Here is a 22394-nt window from a genome sequence, read left to right on the forward strand (position 1 = left end):
TGGTAGTACACCCTTTTATTTTGGTTTGGTTACAGAACAAATAGCTAACTCCATTCAACATAGTATAAATGCTGAAGGTTTAAAAGCAGATGAGTTTTATTCTAAAATATTACTGATTGCTGATAATGTATTATTTTTAACTGTAACTAAGGTTAATTCGTCCATAGAACATGCATGTAGCACATTAAAATATCCCTAGACTTCAGTGAGACTGAAATAATACAATATTAATAAACAATAAGTTAGAACAAAAGATACTGGATCAATATATGTATAACCGTGACTGTAAAACTGAGATATTTAGGTATTAAATTGTCTAAAACTTGGATAACATCATTCAAACTATCAGAATATTACTTGTTTTCTGAAAGAATTTACAACTTTAATAAGATACAGTCTGCATTTTAAGACAGACTGAATTTGATCAATATTATATTAATTCAAAAAGTCTCATATATATTTCAAATTACATTGTCAAGTTACACCAATACTAAAGAATTAAATAAAATGCTTTTAAATTTAATTTGGTATCTAAATAAAACCAGAACTGATTTTCAATACTGTATTAGATCACAGGAAAATGGGGGGGGGGGGTCCTCACACATAGACTGTACGTTATGACATGTACATTCAAAGTGACGGTACACTGGAGGCATACTGACTACAGAATGGCATTGTTACATAAAGCACGTATGTAATGGTAAAACTTTTGGAATCTTGAATCAAAATGTAAATATTATGGATAAGAAAATTTTGTGGATATTAAATAATTATGTACATCAATGTCCCAATGCATTTTAAATACATTAGAGTTATTTACCGAATATTAAAATGTTACATTGACCAATACTAAAGTAGCGCTGCTACTGCTCATTTCCCAGCTGGAATAATTATTTGGCCACACCTTCTCCCTTTCCTCCAAATAGTTGTTTTTCAACAACCACTTTCTTAGCATTACCAACACCATTAATCAATACAGAAACAATGGAGAACTAGTCTCATATATTTTTGACCTGTATAAAAGCTGTTGACAGTATTATTTATTTATTTATTGGCATTTGTTTACCTGGGTAGTCCACTTTGCCAAGCACCATGAGTGAGATTAGTACAAAACTACTACAATACTATAAAATAAAGTAGATTCTAAGTAGTACATTTAGCTGCACATATTACATAGGAAACTTTTATATGTAGCATATTTTAGTGTAATCAAATCAGCTCTAACCTGGTTCCATAGTTATCTTCCAAATAGGCAATAAGCAGTTAAGTTGAAGCAGGACCTCTCATCTTTCCTGCCATTTACAGTTGGGATTCCCCAAGGTTCTATACTTGGACTTTCCTTGAAAAGCAACCCTTATTCAATATGCAGACGATACAGTAGTCATCTGCTCAGCACAATCACTACAAACCCTGAAAGATATCCCTCAACAGGCTTTCCTGTCCACAGAATCCTGGCTCATCAATGCAAACCTGCTCCTCAACCCAAAAATACAAAACTAATGCTCTTTACCCTCAAAAGTATAAAAACACAAATTCCAAATTCTGTCATGTGGCAGAAAAAAACTGAATGTGTACCACAAAAGAAGCTACTCAGAGTCTTACTTGATGACAAACTTAAGTACAAGCAACATCTACTCCAGGCCATCGAAAAGATCCACTGGAAATTAAGATCACTATACAGAGAAAAATGTTTTTGCACAGACTCTGCAAGAAAATACACAGCTACTACCTACTCAATTCCTTCCCTTCTATATGCATTTTCCATCTTTACAAATCTCAGTACCACTCTTAAAACTAAAGTTGACGTGTTACAATAAAATAGCCAAATTTGCTGCAAATATGCCACTACATACCACCACATACCACCACTAAATAGCCTTTACAGCTAGTTACCCCCTTTCTAATATTTCCATATCAAGCTGCCTCTTCTTTTCATTATTGTAATTGGTAGAAACTGCAGGTAATATTACAGTATTTTTTGCAATGTTATATCATTCTTTGTGTATACAAGCCTGTGTCTATATCTAATGAATATTCAGCATTGTATATACATATTCAAGCTATGCACATTCTCTGTTTCTAAATGATGTTTATGTAAGCTGCTGTACAGTTTTTTCTCTCATGTATTTTATTTATTTATTTATTTGTTTGTTTAACATTTGTTTTACCAGGATAATCTGACTGGACAGCTAGTGCCCATTTTCAGCGGAGTCCTGGGGAGAAAAGCTCCAAGAAGTTACAACTGAAATACATATATTTTTTACAGATTAAACATTAGGTAAATGCAGACAGACAATTGCTATACAATATCATAGTACAATCAGGAGATCGCACAAATCTTATAGTACTAGTGCATAATATGAATATAAGGTACTCAGAATAGGTACATATTTACAATATTTACAAAGATATACAATGCACATAGGTGGACCACAGAGATAGTGAGAAGTATCTATAGTTACCTACATTTTGTATTCTTCTGATATCATGTAACTGTACTTCATGTATAGGTCAAAACTGGTGTTAAATGTGGAGCTTTTCTCCCCTGGCCTCCTCTGAAAAAGGGCTCTATCCCAGTAGGACTTTCCCGATAAACAAAGATAGATAGATAAATAAATAAATAAATATTCTATTCAGATTTCATTTACACTTGAATTTACTGAAGAGACTAATATTCTAAAAATTCTAGAATTGGACCATAATTATCCTTCTTATTGGCTTAACTGACTAATATCAACTGATATTGCTGTTGAAAAACATCAGCTCCTGAAGATTGGTTATTGATATGGATATTTAGGTACTTTATATTGTCAGTGATGCATAATAATAAGGAAAGTGAAATAAAGACCTACCTGTCATTGTTGGAAATCTGTACAATCAATATTTCCAAATGAAATATCAGTGATTTCATTGTATAAAAAACATGAGATTATTGCACAACAGTCAACAGAAACAATGTAACACTTTACTTATTAAGCACTTTCATCTCCAAATACCAATAAAGTGAGACAACAGGATGAATAATTAGTGGAAACCACACCTTTTAAACAAGATTGAAGTCACATGACAAAATGACTGTATCTATGAGCTTTTAAAATAAACTATAAATGAATAAATAGTTTCCAAATGCCTCTACTAATCTTTTAAAGAACTTCTGACTGCATAGAAAACCCTTGCATATGAAAAGTATATTATTTTTGTAAGGGACTTCCCTTTTCATAAAACTTTAAAAAGTGGTAGTACTGCTCAAGCCAGGAGCAGTACAAGTATATGGAATAACCTGTCACTGACACTGTCTACATTCAAAAGGCCCCTAACTCAAGCCATAATGCTCTCACTATTAAAATCTACAATATGATAGTTTCTTAATTACTATCTAGAATGTGATTTTTAATTACTTCACTGCATGTTTTCTTTAGTCAAGGCACTGACTTTATTTTTATATTTTATATTATGAACATGCTCATATAGCCTATTTCTTAACTGTCTTGCAGTCTTAACCAATATAGATACAGATACCTTACTAAAAGGACTAAAGGCTAAAACAATACGTCCTACATGGACTGACTCAAAACCCTGTCACTATACTTGGTATCATACAGACTGCTAAGAGGTGACCTGTGTCTGGGATACAAGGCATCCTCTGACCTATTACTGATGGATTTACTGCACATCAGCAAACTAAATGGCATCAGAAATACTCAGTCTAGGGAACTAAACCTCTTCTTCAGTATCACCAGCATGGTTTGGAGGGACAGGTTTATCTCGCAGAAGATACTGCTGCTCTGGAACAAACTCCCCATCCACATAAAACAAAGTTCATCCCTGTCCATATTCAAGCACTACATGCATCTATGGATGGGAAACAGAACATTTACGCCAGGACTGCCCCCTGTACTACTAATGGACAGAAGCAGCTCCTAAATGTGTTATTCCATGCATGGGTCTCCTCAAATTATCTATGGTATGATTCCAGTTATTTTCACTAGGGGCATATACAATTAATGACCGTGGGATGGGTAACACCAATCTAACATCAAATAGAATAGGTTAATTCAAGCACCAAAAGAGAAATTGGCTAGGCTTCAAATGGCCCACAAAGGCAGCTAGCCTTAACACTTACCTATGAATCTATAAAATGAATCACATAACATACATGTTGTTGCATAATACAAATTACATGAACTACACTGAAATGTTCCTGGAGACTTTAACAAGGGCCTGAATTCATGCAATACAAACTGAATGTTTCTGCTGTATGTCTGCACATGTTACATGCATAAGACTTAAAAGTACCTTGTCTGAGCCTTTGTATAACTTGACCATTACTTTTTTAGTTCAAACATTTCTTTGAGATCTCTATCTCTTCTGTTTTATAGGTTAAAAATATGGCTGTTTATATTTAGTCTAGCTTCTATGTTTTATAGGTCAAAAATATGGCTGTTTATAATTGGTCTAGCCTCTACACCATTCTCCCTGTAAAACATGCCTGAAACTTTACCCCTAGTACTATAAAAATATTATAAAAAGTCAGTATGTCAGACTAAATAACATCAATACAGGTAATGTGCATATGAATACTCAGCTATTAGACCTTAAAAGGAGGTTTATTGCAAGAAGTTAAATTACCTGATGAACTAGAGAAAACTACCACAAAACATTTCATCACGGCAGCTCTTCAGGCATGCTTCAGAGGGAGAGTGGTGCAGAAGGAAGCTAGAGCCACTGTTAATCTAAAAATAGTCTTGTCTTTGACCTGTGTTTTACATAATTAAACAATAAAGTGCATATTAGCAGCCAGCTCAGATGTTTTTGAAAGGCTGGAGAAACAGACACATTTCATAAATAAAAGACTAGAAATCTCAGAAATCCAGGCTGCTTAATGCTGCTATAAAACATCTCTTCCAAATTCAGGATGAGCCAAACTGGCTAGTTACACTGCTCATGCGAAGGAGATATGGTATCCTCTGTGTAGGTATGGCATAAATTCTACCCTCTTTCTCCATTAAGGTGCTAGAACTTGTTCTAGAACAAGCAATCCAGGAGTGCTCATGCAACATCTTTATCCTTGAAGTAGATAGGGAACGTACAACCTTTTCCCTCTCTGTCTCTCTCTCTCACTCTCTCTCCCTCTCTCTCTCATGTTATGGTTTTATGTGATCTTAAACAAATCATCAGACTTCCAAATACATCGAACAGGTAGACTGGAAATAGACCTTCTGAATGCTGTCTCAATTAACTGACTACCAGAAGGTGTTAGTGAGTTCAATGTGAAATTCCTGACAGCAGGCAGGCAGGCTAGATTGCAATTACTTAGAACTGAGAGACAGATGGCAAAATTAAATGCGAGAAAAATAATTTCAGCTGAACATGAAAAGCAGCTTTTTGCATTCTTGCTCAGCTGAAGTCATTTTCTTGCATTTACTGTGCTTAAATGTGGCAATGAATGCTGAAAATTCAGTACTGAGATAAGTTGCAGGGAAACAAAAGTGCTGCCTGCTTTTCAATTGCTATGAGCCTGATTGGGACAAAGCAGCCTACAGAACTAGCACCACAGGACAATTCTTTCTGTCAGAATTAATGAGTTAATTAACAGGCCAGACTGGTACTTTAGCATTAAGAGCCTTCTAACCTCTCTCAGCAGCTAATATCTAGTTTTTTCAGTGTGTTCCTTCACGAAACCTGAACCAGTTTATGTAAGTGGTATATTCATTTCCTCCCATGAAAGAAACTGTACCTCCTGCCTAGCAAGATGCAATTCAATTGAACCTAGTTACGAGACGAGATGACACATTTTCTAACACTTAAACACTTTCTAGACATACTAAAAAAAATCCAGGGTAGATTACTTCCATCAAGAGTAAGATAAAAGACTAGTTGTCCTTGAATCAAGTGAGTTGAAGATCCAGATAAATAAGAGGGACAGGGCCTGGTATGACTGAAACCAATCTCAATGTCCAGAAATGTATAAACACATACCTCCTGCAAAACAACAGAATCAACATAATCCAAAACAACCATTAAATTAGCCAAATCATCTTATCTAAGAAAAATTAAAAAGGCATTGCTAGATAGGCAAAATTACTCTGAGAGGCCGTGAAAGATATTGGAAGAATGTTTCACAGCATTAACTGGGTAAAGCACTGATCCATGCAGACCTTCTTCAAGCACAGCCCCTACAATATGGAAAGATAAAGTAGAGAACCATTATTTCCAATATAAATCTGATGTTTAGTAGTCATAAAAGAAGCCAAATCTTTATATGACAGAGGTGACAAACAGCAATAAACAGGAAAATTATTACAATATGTTAACCTTGAAGTATCAGATATTCACAATATTTGCATCAAAGAAAAGAAAAAAATGGTTAATGCCCCATCATGTTCTGACTTTTATGGATCACTCAGCTATAAACTCATATATGTGAGAAAGAAAGATCCACTAATGTCTCTTCCAATCTCGCAAGAAATCTCTCCACAGCTATCAACCCAGGTATAACTCCTAGGCAGGCTAGTACATATAATGTGGATTCTTGTCTATCTGAACTTATCATTTACTGCTATTTTTTCCCTTGCTGCATACCTTTCCAACTGACCATCAGCTACTCTGTATTTCTCCAATTACTTCTATCCCTGGTACCATCTTACATGGCTGGGAGTCCCGCTGCCATCAGTAGATTGGAAAGGAAAGGGGAAACATGGAGTGAATCACCCCAGCAGGTAATCATATGAACTGCTGAGTCACAATGCAGAGTCCTAAAATGTGGAGACCGAGTGACTGAAAATCCAAACCTACACATACTAAGTCCAAGATCACCATTTCTTGGAATACTCCCTTTTATCTAAGGTATGTTGATGTCAGAGTAGATGAATACTAGTTCAGCAGGTGGAGGGAGGGAGTCTTGCCTTTTGCAAAAAAACAAGTTTAAGGAAGGAAGGAATTGTTCAATATTTGCTTTTCTCCTGTATTTTCAGGGTTTTTTTGACATTTCAAGACTCGGCTTTATGAGCTCCAACATTTTAATAGGGAGCCAACCTGACAGCATCATATATATTGTCCCAATGTGCCAGGGATTTTTGTTATGCTTCCCAAACTTATATATACAAACTCCAGGACTGCCATGCCTTGGAGTAAAGGGAATATTCTGAGAAATGTTTGTCAGTTTTTTCAGCCATTCAGTCTTCATGTTTCAGGACTCACTTTAGCAGGTTCTGACATCTCAAATGGCTAACAGATTGCTGTTTACAGTGGCTACAACCTAACCAAAGAGCAGATGTCTAAGGCTTGACACAATGAACTTCTGTTTATACTAACTAGAGGCTGGCCAAACAGCTGCATTTTAGGCTCACTTAGCACTGGTCTGCATTACTTTTAAATGACAGATAAAGGCTGTACATGTTATTACAGCCCACAGTGTAAATTTGTGACTGACACTGCACATCATACAAGCAGGGTTTGTTGTCAAACTCTACTGCGAGGCTTCATTAGATAGCACATCACCATAGTATAACTTTGTGTGTGTGTGTGTGTGTGTGTGTGTGTGTGTGTGTGTGTGTGTGTGTGTGTGTGTGTGTGTTTGTGTGTGTGCTTGTGCGCATGCGCGTGTCTGGGTGTGTGCATGTGTGTGTGCGCATGAATCTGTAGATGTATGTATGTGTGCCTGTGTCTCTGTGAGATACCTTACACCCATATGCACAAATGCTATTCTTGTAAATGATTACAAAAGGATGTGTCAGGCTGGCTGCCATCATGGCAGGCTACATTATGCTACAAGGAATACTTTATCAGTAGCTGCATTTGTGGCATTATAGTTGTAATGGGTTGTGGTAAGGTTGATATTAACCTTAGGATGCAAGTTCTGTTGTTTAGACAATGGCATGGTGCTAACTTCCATAGCTGTTTAACACACATTCACACATGAAGTGTGGAAATCACATAATGTACAACATTGGTAAAACCAATGCATGCGTTATGGATCTTTATGAATATTTATTCTAAACTTCCCGTAAAAATATCAATGTGGTTAACAAAATATAGCTGGGTAATTACAAAAGATGTTGGCTACCATGTATATGATGCCTGATTTGTATATTTCATCTTTTGAACAGAAGTATTTCTGTTACCCCTTAACTTCCCTTTGACAACGTCAGATTACATTCAGACATTCCTATGGCATGGCACTGTTTTATTTCTTACAAGATATAATATATAGATGCAGTCTTAGATACAGTACTATTAACAGTGCTAAACATCCACTGGTTATACTTCATGCCTTGGAAGCAAATTTCAGATTGTAATGTTTGGTATGAAGGATCTTGATGGATTCAGTGCAACAGAAATGCACAGAGTTTTAAGCAAGGCTTGTTAAATGCAGGGCTACAAGAAGGATGTATTATGTAACCCACAGCTGGACTATATTTCATAATACAACCCCAGGCTGCACTCTGCAGTACACTGCAACAATCTGTACCACTAGAGGATTCAGGAGTACATGCTGTAAAATGCCACAAGGCTCCATCCTGTAGTATAGCACAACAACAAATTCAGTAGGAGGGTACACAAAAGAATAGTATAAATATATATATATATATATATATATATATATATATATATATATATGATTCACTTCATAACACTGAAAGCTGAAAACACTGAAACCAAAACACCGAAACTTCAAAATCTTGAAAACTGAAAACACTGAAACTCAAAATACTGAAAACACATACCATACATATACTGACATAAATCATAGCAGTTTCCACCAAGTGTAAGCACTTCACTGCACTAAGTGCAATCTTGGAGTTGATATATTTAAGTAGCAGGGGGTGTGGGGGGCACAGCCCCCCTGTTTACACTTGGTGGAAACTTCTATGATGTATGTTGTTTAAACTCAGTATATGTATGATATATGTTTTCAGGGGTCTACTTCAATTGTCCTAACTTCCAATTGACTGACACCCATTTGCCCAACTCCATTTGACTGAAATTTAATTTGACCGACACTTCATTTGATCGACACTTCATTTGGCTGACAAGTATTATTCGCAAATAAATGGAATATGTCCCCTTCCCCACTGTAGTGTGACCCTGGAGTTAGAATATATAGTTAGGGGGATTGTGGGGGGCACAGCCCCCCACAATGGGGGGTGTGGAGGGCGAAGTCCCCCACTTACTTTTGTATTACTAAGCAATATGAAAGCAAAACCAAACAATATATTATGAAATTAAGTGGGGGGCTTCACCTCCCACACCCCCCTAACTATATATTCTACTTGCCAATAATACTTGTCAGTCAAATGAAGTGTCAGTCAAATGAAGTGTCTGTTAAATGAAATTTCAGTCATTTGGTCTCGGGAAAATGGGTGTCAGTCAATTGGAACATAGGGGAAATGAAGTAGACCCATTTTCAGTGTTTTGAGTTTCAGTGTTTTGAGTTTTCAGTGTTTTGGTCTTCTATATTATGAAGTTTTCTCATTTTCAGTGTTTTGAGTTTTCAGTGTTATGAAGTGAATCCATATATATATATATATATATATATATATATATATATATATATATATATATATATATATACATATATGCTATTTTTTGCTGCAAGAACACATATTCCTTCTAGAAAACAGTCTGAATAAAGACATCACGGAGGTTAAAATGATATCCCCAGTGCCTATGTGATACAATAAGCAATATAGCCAACAAACATAGATTAAATAGAGCACATTCTTTAGTATTTCACAAGCCTACATTTCATAATAATATTCAAAGATGCATTCTGGAATTTATTTCAAGGGTGCATTTCTTTTAAATACCTCAAAAATCCAAAGTGAAAAAAGCAACAGAAATACATTCTTTAATGCAGCAAACTGCTTTTTAGTTCAGCAATATGTAGGATGCATGTCACATTAGTTTACAGGAGTGCATTCTTTAATACAGCAAACTGCTTTTAGTTCAGCAATATGTAGGATGCATGTCACATTAGTTTACAGAAATACATTCTTTAATACAGCAAACTGCTTTTTAGTTCAGCAATATGTAGGATGCATGTCACATTGGTTTACAGGAGTGCATTCTGCAATGTATCATAAAGCTGATTTCTGCAATATGCCTTGACAAAATACATAATATTGCGTCTATAGAGTACAATGGACTGTAGGATTTCTGCGGGGATGCATAAAACATTATGCCTTATAGCTGCATTCCATAATATGCTGCAAAAATGTGTGTAAGTATATAAGAAACGTCAGTGGCATGTTATGCAATATCTCAGAAATTTCCATCCTGTAGTATAATAAAAGGAGTTCATGCAACAATGAATGGCAAGACATCTTAAACCTGCATTCTGTACGACATCCTGAAAAGTTATACTGTAAAAAGGTCATGGGGTGTATTATGTTATATTCCACAAGGTGGCATTCTGCGATAAGCTACAGAAATGTAATCGCTTTATATCCCGTACAGCTGCATTCTGTAATATACCACAAACATGACATACAATAATATGAATGTGTAAAATATTATGCCTCAATGGAGCATTTTGCAATATGTCATGTATCATCCGTGTGCCACAAGGTAATATTTTGTAAAATGCCATTAACATGCATATTACTACAGGACAAAGAGATACATCCAATGATATGCCTTGACTGTCCATGTTGAAATGCACCACAAAGCTACACACTACAATAAGATGCAGGTATGCATCCTATGATGTACTACAATGATGCATGCTGTAACACATTGCAGGAACAGGATGCCATCTTTTTACAGCATCTACATTAGTGCTGCCACAGAGTAATATTGAAAGTCAGGAAAATTAATTTTACAACCATCAAGATGATGCAGAGTAACACAAAAGTTTGGATTCGAAAGCAGTTTGTAACTGGGGTAGTGTTACCACAAGCACTTATTTGACACCTGATTCCACAACACACCTCCAATGTTTCTCATGGTGTGGAACCTAATAGCATGGATACTTACTCCTGATTCTGTAACACCAGACTGTTTTGCATTACATCCAAGGAGATGGCTGCTGAAGTTAGTGCTCTATGAACACTGCCTGCCTAGTGTCCATAGGAGATTACAATATGCTCTACCTCCTCTACCTACAAAGCCACAACAGAGAATAGCTGTTAGAGTCGCATACTGGTCTGCTCATGAAGGTTGATACCTGATGTGACCAGGTAGCTTTTCTGTCCAGAGCAACCAAAATCCCTTGTACTGGTTAACAATACAGGCACTAACACAGTGTCCTGAATTACTGTTACCCTGAAGCTCTCCAGCTATGGGAAGCAGACGTTAGACAAGAATGTCCTAAATGGTACAGCATGTACTGCTATTTGTTAAGTATTGCCCAGCTATTAATAAAGTTTTTTTTCTGTTTACAACAGGTGCTTCTCTGTTTTTATTTCATCTGACAAATTACAGTATTTCCCAGGTTACATTTTTTGGGTGACTGCTGAATATGAAGCTGGTTCCAGTTGTTGTTTCCCTTAGCTGTGCAGTACCAGGCAAGAGACTGTGCATTTGGGGTGTGGTGGCCACCTTTCATGTTTGTGCAGCATTGCACATAGGTGTGTTTTGTGGACTTCCTGTAACTAAATGCATTATTGTAGCCTTGATTCTTTTATTAACAACTGCAGTAGTATAGACTGCACTCTGGTTTAACTGGAGACTGCACATATATTTCTGATTTATACCTGGTTATACTGCTATAGTAGCATGTTAGGCTATGGGATTTGGCAGGATTTCACTTACTTGAACATATGTGTGGGATCATATTGCTGCATTGTATTTTGCATTTCCTCAAACCCACATGCATTACGTCATAACTTACCTTTCTACTGTGCCTTTCAGCACAGGCAGAGGGTGCAGAGAATGCTGCCACAGAAGATGGAATCTCCTGGCACAGCAGGATTAGTAGCTTATGTGTTACATTCCTGCTTTATATCTGCCAAATTATTTTGCTCACTTACCACTGATGTCAGGTATCCCAATTTTATCTCCATTCTGCATGTCTCTATGGTCCACCTGAGTGACAGCTATGTCAACCACAGCCTTCTGCCACCTCAACAAGTGAACTGGATATGAGTACCTCATCTGGGGAGGGTTCTGGTCCATTCCAGGCAGGTAACCTACCCAAGTCTATGGCCATGGCTATGCCAAATCAGAAGTGAGCTGTGGAGGCTGCTGCTGACCGGGCAGTGACCCACCGGATCTCTATTAAGCAACCCCTCTCCCAATAAGTAGCAGACTCCCTGGACAGGCTGGCTGATGCCATAAGGTCACCAGGGGTGAGTGTGGCCATTTCTATAAGCTACCTAGACCCATGGCCATCACATACTGGACCCCAAAAAAATCACCATGAGCTGATTAGTAGCTGGCTGACTGCCTGTGCCTCATGCCATCCCCAGCCACATGTCTGTCTTTGGTTTATCTGTCTATGTGTTGCCCCCTGTCCTGCTGCCTACTCCTCTCCATTCTTTCCCTATTGCTCCTTATACTCAACCGGTCATCCCTTTTTTCTCTATATATGGGAATGTTGTTTACCCCCCCAAAAAAAACACCCTGCTCCCACCTGCTTTACCTTACACTGCTCATGATGTGTATGCATTGCTTGAGATATCCCTTTTTTACTTTCATCCCCTTTTCACCCCATTTAATGAACCAATATGTGTCTAGCATATTGGTACCTTTTCACTGCTTCTTACCATCATCTTTCTATATTTCTTTCCATGCAAACAGTGGTTACTCACCAATACATCCAATGTTTCATGCTTCCCTCTCTCTGCTCTACCATGTTCTCACATGTTTAGTGCAATATGGAGCAGAGAACAGACTAGCTTTTTTTCATAGGCTTTTGGCTATGTCTCTCTATTTCAGTTATAAAGTTTAATTCTCACTATGTCTACCTCCTTGGATTACACTTACCTAGCTACTCACACCATTCACAGCTATTTTTATATTCAAGACTATATAGTGCTACTGTGTTGTCTGCTTGCATGGCACTCACTTCATACCACACTACTGCACTGGACTATGAATCTACCCCATTAATACTGTAAAGTCAGAAAATTCATCAGAAGCAGTGTGACAGGTAACAAAAGTACTGATGTAATTGGACAGATATTTAAGATAAGATGGTATTCCTAAGGAAGTTTGATAGTTCAGAGGGAAGAAGCTGATAATATTCTGGAAGGTTTTATTTTTCAATAATTTAAAAGGAGGGACAGTTACAGCATCTTGGAAAAAAAATCTGTGGTGGCTGTATTACCTAAACAGGGTAAGGAGTCTTCAGAACTAGCTTCTATAGACCAATTTCAATTTTAAACTACGATTGCAAAACATTTAAGTCTATACTAGCTAAGAGAATGGCAAAGGTGCTGCAAAAATTGCCAGATATGGGTCAATGTTTTTTGTACAGGGAAGGCAAACAATTGACCTCGTTACTAGAATAATGATGATCCCGTGGGAAGCATAATGTAAGCAAATAACTTTATTGTTGGTAGGTATTGATGCAGAGAGATGTACATGTATATATAGAGAGTGAAAGAGATTTGCTATATATGTGTGTGTGTGTATATATATATATATATATATATATATATATATATATATATATATATATATATATATAAACAGTATACTATACATTTATATATAGATTTAAAGCAGGAAATGTTAGATATGGCATATGCATATGCACCCTTTAACTACAATAGCTATAGTCATTAACATGTCAAGTCATATGCAGAGGTCTCACAGAATTCAATTTTCAGTATAGACACCTCATGGAGTTTAGACCACATCCTACATCTGGATCCTACTTATTAAACTTAAGCCACCCGACATGAGAATTACTAACTATTGCAAAAGGCAAAGACTTCAAGGTAGTAACACAAGTGAAAACTGAGCAGTACTTAGCTTTGACTACATATTGCAGACTGTTTTCAAATTCAATTCCACTAAAACAATACTTGCTTAGTAAACATTTTCCACTGAAGCAGGAGGACTCTGTCAGATGCACTATTTAGCTGCATGTATCCATAATACTTAAATATAAAGTAACCTGCATAAGGCCACATCTATTTAGTTATTAAACTCACATGAAGATCCACATTTTAATGCTCTGTAATGCATTGTCCATTGTTCTTACTTAAACTAAACATAAACAGCTTCTTTGTTTACAAAATAATCATTTAATTCACACAAAAGAATGTTTTTGGTATTCCATACTGATGTGGTATTTGTATTGCTAATGTACACAAAACTAGACAGGAATGCAGAATATTTTACCTTGACAGAAAGTAGCATTAATTGGCTTATATCCACGGGGGCAGACTCTTTGCTCATATCCAGAATACGCTGAAATAAAGAAAACATCAATTATTCTGCAAACTGCCACAAATGTAAGAATCAATTAAAGTATGTGTCAATTAATTCAATACATTACTATAAAATGTACTTAATATATAATAAAACAATCTCACTACAGGAAAATGAGCAACAACAAGAACTTTGGTTTCATAAATAATCGCAGTACACTACACTGGTGGTTGTTAATGACTGCACCCATAAGCATTATCATTGAAATTAAGGATGAAAAAGGTCTAACCTTTCCAATAAGTATTTTATATTCACTTAGTGCTCAGAAAGTTTGCTTATGTGCAGCATACCAAACTAATAAGAAGTAACTGGACAAAAAGGATCTGCAGCAACTCAACCTGTCCTCCAGAACAAAATAATATAGCACTTCTATGACTTTAGTGAAAAAGCCCCTTCCAGTTCCTGAATCAGAAACACATAGCAAACCCATTCACTCCAATGGAGCTCAGGAAGTTTGCACTGTAACTTCCAATGGTTGGAGCCTAAGCCTTTTGACAGAATAAAATTATGTCTTCATATTTCAAATAAATGTTCGTACCATTGGAATCATAGGGGTTATGAAGTATAAATGGCAAACCCTTCAGCACAAACTGTCCTTATAGTGGTAGTATTCTTTAGGTTCTAGGTCTTAAACTGAATTTTAGAATTCACAGTAAACACAGTAAGTAGTACGTAATATTTTGTTAACAACTTACAATATCTCAGTAACTACTCAAGTTACACACATACTGTCAGCAGCATTTTACTTGTCTAGCTGAGAGCTTTCATATGAGGCTATGGAGTCGTGTGTTACTTGGTTGATGAGATATTTAGAAAAATGTGTAAATTATATCTATATAGGTTCATAGGTTCATAGGTAGGTACTAGGCTATTGGCCCTAGGGCATATACAAGCCTAGCCAAAAAGGTACCCTGGCTTTCGCCACCCAAGAAAATTATTTTCCTGTGCCCCTGTCAAGCAGAACCACAGAAGTGATCCCCGGGGTGAATTTCCTATTACCCATCCAATCATCAAGATTTTTCTTGAAGAGTGTTAATGAGGAGCTCTGTTTGACATAGATAGGCAGTCTGTTCGAAAGTATGGGAAGTCTCTGGGACAGGAATCTATCCCTCCAGCATGTTCTGTTTATTGTGGTGACAAGGTTTAGGTCCCTAGTGCATGTAACTCGGAGGGATTGGGTTTTCTTAAGTGAAGCATGTCCAACAGCTCTAGGTTTGACATAGCTTTGTAGGTTAGGCAGAGATCGCCTCTAAGTAGGCGATATGCGATGGAGTAAAGCTGGAGTTTTTTGGGACGGTCTGCGTAAGGCATCTGTTTGAGGCCAGTAATCCTCTTTGTAAGGAATTTTTGCGGCCTTTCCAGTTATTGTAGATGTCTTGTGAGGTGCATACCAAAAGGCGCGTTGTACTCTATAATGGGTCTAATGAGTGATGACTAGAGGGGAACAATGACCTCTTTTTTTCTGGATGAGAAACCTTTTGTGATGAGGTGTGCCATATAGTTCCTGACCACTGTGGTGATGTGATTATCAAAGGAGAGACTACTGTCCGCCTGTGTCCCAAGGTCTCTTATCACACTTTTGGTGTTAAGTAGACACAGAGTTTTTACCAAAGGGGATGACATGGCATTGAGCTTGAGGCAATGGCTTTGACACCAGGCATCTGTCTCAGTGAGGCCCTTTTGTAGGATGTCCACATTGTTAGGAGTTTCGATTATGGCTCCTAGTTTGCAGTTGTCTGCAAATTTAGTTAGCCAAAGACCTTCTGTGTTAGGCTGTACTTCAGAGAAGTAGATACCAAACAGGAGACGACCCAGGACTGAACCCTATGGTACTCCACTTGTCACTGGTCTGAAGTCTGATTTGGAGTCTGCTACTTTCACAGTGTGGGTTCTGTCAGTAAGCCAGTTGGCAGCCCATCTTGTGACATAGGGATTTATACCTAGTTTAGTGAGTTTATCTATAATTCCAGAGTGGGGGATGGTGTCAAACGCCTTGGCAAGATCAAGATAATTTGTGTGAAGCATCTTACCTTCATCTATGGCTCTGGTGACTACTTCAAAGAAGTCTATCAGGTTTAGGAGTCATGATCTGCCTTTTACAAACCCAAACTGTGTGGGTTCCAGAGTTTGGAGAGCTCCAATGTCTTTGTTTATGAGTTCCATGATGACACGTTCCATGGCCTTGCAGACGAGGCTCGTCAAGCTAATGGGGCGGTACTTCCTGGGGTCTGTTGTGCCCCCCCCCTTTGTGGAGTGGGATAACTGTTGTGGTGTGCCATTCAATGGGCAAAAAGCCTGAGGTGAGGCTATGATTGAACATGGTACTTAGGTGGGGTGCCAGTTCATTCTGTAGTTCATGTAGAAGGCAGTCTGAGATGTTGCCAGGTCCCATGGATGCTGTGTTCTTGGCTTTGGAGAGTGAGGTTTTTACCTGTGCAGCCGTGACTACAGGAACTTTGCATTCTTCTGGTATAAAGATGGGCCCTTTAGGGGGTGAGAGGGGGGTAAAGTTAGCACTGAACCTATCTGCCAGGATGTTGGCAATATCAGTTGATTCTGTATATTTAGTGTCATTGTGCTGTAACTCAGAGCAGATCTGAGTGCTGCCATTGAGATTCTTGACATAGCTATAGAATGCTTTGTGGTTGTCTTTAGAATCAGTGGCAATTTTGTTTTCATAACTAGCTTTGGAGGATTTTATGAAGGATCTCAGCTTCTTACTAAGGCTGACCAGGGAACTCCTCCAATCGTGGGATTTTACTCTTGTTTGCAACAGTTTCTTTCTTCTGTTGTAGAGTTTGTTTATGGCAGAAGACCAACAGATTGGCTTCCTTTTTTTGGAGGTTAGCATCTTGGTTCTGTTAGGGATAGCATGATCCATGCACTGGTGTAAGTGCTTATAAAGTGCATTTGTGTAGGATTCAGCAGTCGTACCTCTATTGTCCATCTGCATGGGTGTCGTGAAGTTTGCCACTTCTGTCTTAAGAAGCGTGAAGTTAGCTTTGGAGAAATTTTTTATGGTTGTTTTCCTAATGGGGGGTGGGAGCGGGATGTGGATGTCCAGGGTGATTAGCTTGTGGTCGGATCTGACCAACGATGAGCTGACCTCTGGTGTGGAACACTGGTCACCCATGTTGATGATGACCAGGTCTAGGATATTGCTGCCCCTGGTGGGGGTGTGGATAAGTTAATCCAAGGCATTGGAATTGATGATTTCTAGAAAACGTTGAGCAAAAGAGTTGGTACATGAGTAGTTTTCCCAGTTAATGGTAGGGTAGTTGAAATCACCCATTATTAGAGTGTTGGGTTGCACCTTAATATTTTCCAGTGTATCAAGAAAAGACGAGTGGGAATCCTGGGGCATGGTGGGGGGTCTGTAGGAAGCTACAATCTGGATTGCGGTTTTGCCCAGAGTTAGTTGAATTTGGATAATCTCGGATGCATTATGCTGAGCAACTAGCTTGGAGGTGTGGATATCCTTAATGAATATGGACACGCCTCCACCTTTAGTGTTTCGGTCCGGGTTTGGTGGCCGAAAGGTGTTGTATGAATTATAGCCTGGTAATGCAGGGGTGCTCTCTAGAGCTTTGAACCAGGTCAATGTTCTCCATTTTAAGGAGTGCCTCGAGTGAGTGCATTTTGAGGTTTAGACGTCTAGCATTGAGTAGCATTACCCTCAGATTTTGCTTGCTTGTACCTGTTACAGTGTTGAATTTGTCATTTGAACCTTGCCTAAAAAGGCACTATAGGGGTGGCAAGAGTCTTTGCCAGTATCCGGAATCCCAAGGGCGACAGGTGCAGGCCATCTCTGGTAAAGCAGCGTGGTCTGTCGATCATGTTATCCCAGGCAGACAGATACTGGATTCCTTCAGAATGACACCAGAAGCTTAGCCAATTGTTACAAGTCATTTTGTCCTTGTACTGTGGTGTCATTCTGGGTGACGGCAGGATGCTACTCAGGGCTAGGGTCATACCTGCCAGGACTACAAGATCGGAGAGCTCCTCCATGTCTCTTTTCATGTAGTCCAGGGAGGTACGTCTCAGGTCATTCACACCAACATGGACAATGACAGAGTCATATTTGTACTTGTTGTGGAGTGACCTGAGTGCGTGCATTATGTGGTGGATCCTGGCACCTGACAGGCACCTGACAGTAACTTTTTCCTTGTTTAGCCTGGTGAGTGGAATATCAGTGTGCCTGACTACAGAGTCACCTATGACTAGAGTGTTGGGTACATTATGCCTTATGGGCTGTAGTTGAGTGGCACACTCTGTATGTGGGCTATGCGTCATTTGGGTTGTGTTGAGGGGGGGGGTGGAGGTTGCTTGCATTTCTGCTTTGGAGGTCTATGTTGTTTGGGCAAATTTGTACTGAGAGCCTCCGTGAATGTAGGTGTGTGTTTTGTGCTTCTGTGAGTGTGTGTTTTGGTGGTGTAGGTTTTGAGGGACTATGTGATGAGTGTGGTGCGGTGCAAGTGTTTACCTTCTCCTCTTGACTGTCTAGGCCAGTCTTTGGTGAAGAGAGCTTTGCTTCCAGTTTGGCTATATAAGTGCATCTCTCACAGGTCGTAGTGTTGGGTGGTAGGAGGAGAGGATTGTCTGTGTACATGAGGCAATTGCTGCATTGTCCCAAGATGTCCAGATTAATCAGGTAGACAGGAGAAAACACCGGGAGCTGACCTTTAGACATGCCTGAATAAGTGTTTATTTATTAAGTACTAAAAACTGTTTTCCTCTAGACAAGTGAGGAAAGTTGAGTGCTGTAGTAATTTGTAACTTATTTAGTGCTTACAATGAGTTCTGAACAAGTGCGTCAAATATAAATTAATATCATGAAAACAACAGTTAATATTTCTTTACCTGCACTAGGCCAAGGCCAAATATTAATGCAAATAAGTTTGCCTTTGTGTAAGCTTTAAGATGAAATCTTTTAAAACCTTGTACATAGTATGGTTTTGGAATTACTGGTACAAATATGAAGAAGCAATATTTGACGCCTAGAGGTGTCAGTAGGTGTTAACTGCAGATCCACCTGAAGGCGTCACTCGGATGCAATGAGCTAATAACTCTTTGCTAATCTAAGACTCTAAATAAATCTGCAATCCTTCCTGTGCTACAAGATCTTACAGCTCAACATACAGGCTTTGTTTTCCATTGTTTTACTCTTTTATTTAGGATTTGAAGACTTTGTAATAATTTGTAGCTTATGCTCTTAATTTAGTTCAGCAATATGTCAAAAAACATAAAGTGAATATTGGTGATGAACTATGTCATAATTTTCTTTCCGTTTTTATTTTCATAGTAGTTAATGATTTTCATGTAGTTTATTCATCATTCAATAAGTTCACAAAATTTGGAGAAGTTTATGGACAGCTGTACTACACAAACCATCATGTCAAATCAGCATAGTTTCAGGACGAATCATGGAAAAATGCTTAAAAACTCCCTTTGTCTACACTCTCCAAAGACATAACAGCCTGATTAAGCAAAGGTTAGTCAAAAACGATAGTTTTTCTGAAATGAAAAAAGACACATGCCCTGGAATATAATACTTTTCTTTGAGCTTAACTGAGCACAGAAGATGTTTGTCATCACTTCTGTCAGTCCTTATCCGGTGCTTGTCAGGTAGCTTTGGATTTTTCCAACAGTGGGCATCACACCCTGCTGCTTAGAATGCTGATCTGGGAGATGGCCTTGCACCTTGGCTGAGGGGAAAGTTCTAGTTTAGATTTCTGGGTAATCAGTCATAATAAAATATATAAATATCCGACTATGAACAACAAAAGAATCATCTCTCACTCACTTTTGTTGTGCCAACACTATGCAATGTCTGTCTCTGTCTTCAGTATCATACATTAACAACACATACGGAAAATGCTTCTCTTTGATAGCACATTTTACAACATAGTGGGCAGCAGACTGTGTGATGTCCAGCTTTGCTGACTGTATGCTACATCTATATTAAAAGCCACTCACCATGTAAGGAGCTTTCATTAAGATACATGATGTACCCTGATGTATGAACAGGGCCATTAAGAAACTATACCTGTATTTTTTTGGCAGTTGGTATGTATTACATCAGTCTCAACACAAAATTCACAGTCTTTTACAAGTTATCAGTATGTATAAATTATAATCAAATTAAAGGAATTATGGACATATTTGAGTAATCCTAATAAAGGACGGCAACAGTTACATAAAGTTAAGAATAGCCCTAGTAAGTCAGTGAAACTGTTTACTTAATCAAAGTCTAGTTTCACCATTCTTGGCACCTTTACAGTTCTTAATTACATGAACCACTGAGACAAATAGCCAGTGGAACGTTTTTTGCAGTCAGACAGAATTAGATAATTAAACAGTATGGGTAAGAAGAAGTCAAAATACCCTATTCACCTTTATTTGTCAGTAACCACGTTTGTTTTGTATGACTGAGGGGTTCTCAGATCTAGAAATTTGTCAATCTTGAAAGGATTTTAATTTAACTATTAGTGCATTTAACATGATAAACCATTTCTTTATTGTATCTACTATGTGAATAATACAAGCTGAAGCATAAAGTATAAAATCTTCTAGAATTAACAGGTTGGGAACTAAAGCCCACAATTTTTTCCAGGGTCTTTGCAAAGAGTTTCTGTATTTTTTCCAATTTATGCACCTGAACTACTGCTATAGCAAATATGATATCCTCATTTACTGACTGACTCAGAGAGTATTATAGCTGTAATATCATCTCATAAGGAAGCAATAATGCCCAGCAGGATGGACATTATCAGAGAAATAACAGATCATCTAGGGAAGTTCTGATGGCCGATGCCACAGGCAGGGTACCTCACCACCCCTGGAAGGGCCGTTATTTCCCAGATAACTCCAACCTTGATGGGTTTTATTAAGCTTAGATACCAAGCTATTTGTTACATTGTTTTACATTTTTTTTAGTATATACATTTGTATATGTTTGCTATAAAATTGCTCCTCCGCCTATACTTCTCAACATCTTACAGCAAGAAATCAGGACACAGCCAAAATATATGGGAAGACAAAGGCTCAAAATTAAGGACAGATTTTAATTACTGCTCTTATACACTTATAAAGTTGTTAGAATAACATGTTTTACATTAGCGTTTATTTTCTGAAGGATATGAAGTCTAAATCTCAAATGTCTGTCATTATTTATTGACTTCAATACTAGGTGATTTGCCAGAAAATCACACATTTTATGATAAACACACCAAAAATATGAGGCAAAATTCTGGAGTGTAGAGAGGTACATCTCAGTGTAGTGTTTCAAGCTTGCTGTAACATATGTAATTGTTGGGAAAGAAAGCATTTTACATCCAAAATATAAGTTATGAAACCACTTAATGTCCACACACATATACATGCAGAGGTACATACAGATTGACTCACACACACATGCGCGCGTGTGTGTGCACACATGTATATCTGAGTATGCATATACAAATGTCCATCCTGTGACGGCTTGGCACCCAATTCAGTATTAATCCTGAAACAGAAATACTGTAGCTTTTTAAATTTAGAAACCGTGAACATGTTGTTGACTCTTGTTTGAGTTCTCCTATAAATTTTGCTGAGAAAGTAAAGTATGGAAATGAATGTTATCAGTGTACCGTGATTTTACCCTCAGAGTATGCTGCTGTTGCTCACCTGTTTCAATTTGTTAAACATGTAAAGTAGTAAAATACTTAGCACTTCACTGAAATTTACATCCCAGAGAGCCTTGTCTCGTTTCAACTTTTGTATACAAAACACTAAAGCAGAAGTACTACTACGCTCTGATCTCTTGCTTAAGTTTTTTTTTCAATAAGGTTTAATAAGGGAGCTTTGCTATGTATACGAAGTAGTGAAACACTTTGCTCTAATTTCTGTCCATAGAAAACCTCAGTGTTTCTTGCTTCAGTTTTGGTAAGTAAGTTTTGCAAAGTATGTAAAACACAGAAACAAAAGTATTACTGTGCTGGGGGTTTCATCCTTGGAATATGTCTTTTTCTTCA

General features: G+C 37.8%; 1 protein-coding gene across 5 annotated transcripts in view; it reads right to left on the reverse strand.

The window, feature by feature from the left end:
* Positions 1-22394, reverse strand: part of LTBP1 (latent transforming growth factor beta binding protein 1) — a 2555437-nt gene that overhangs the window by 1260096 nt on the left and 1272947 nt on the right. For all 5 annotated transcript variants that reach the window (XM_044058988.1, XM_044058973.1, XM_044058980.1 and 2 more), the window contains one exon: positions 14293-14361. In XM_044058988.1, the coding sequence (XP_043914923.1) occupies positions 14293-14361 (69 nt within the window). The remainder of the gene's footprint in view (positions 1-14292; positions 14362-22394) is intronic.

This window comes from Protopterus annectens, chromosome 1.part2 (genome assembly GCF_019279795.1).
Source record: "Protopterus annectens isolate FY-2018-M chromosome 1.part2, PAN1.0, whole genome shotgun sequence".
In the NCBI taxonomy this organism is placed as follows: Eukaryota; Metazoa; Chordata; order Ceratodontiformes; family Protopteridae; genus Protopterus; species Protopterus annectens.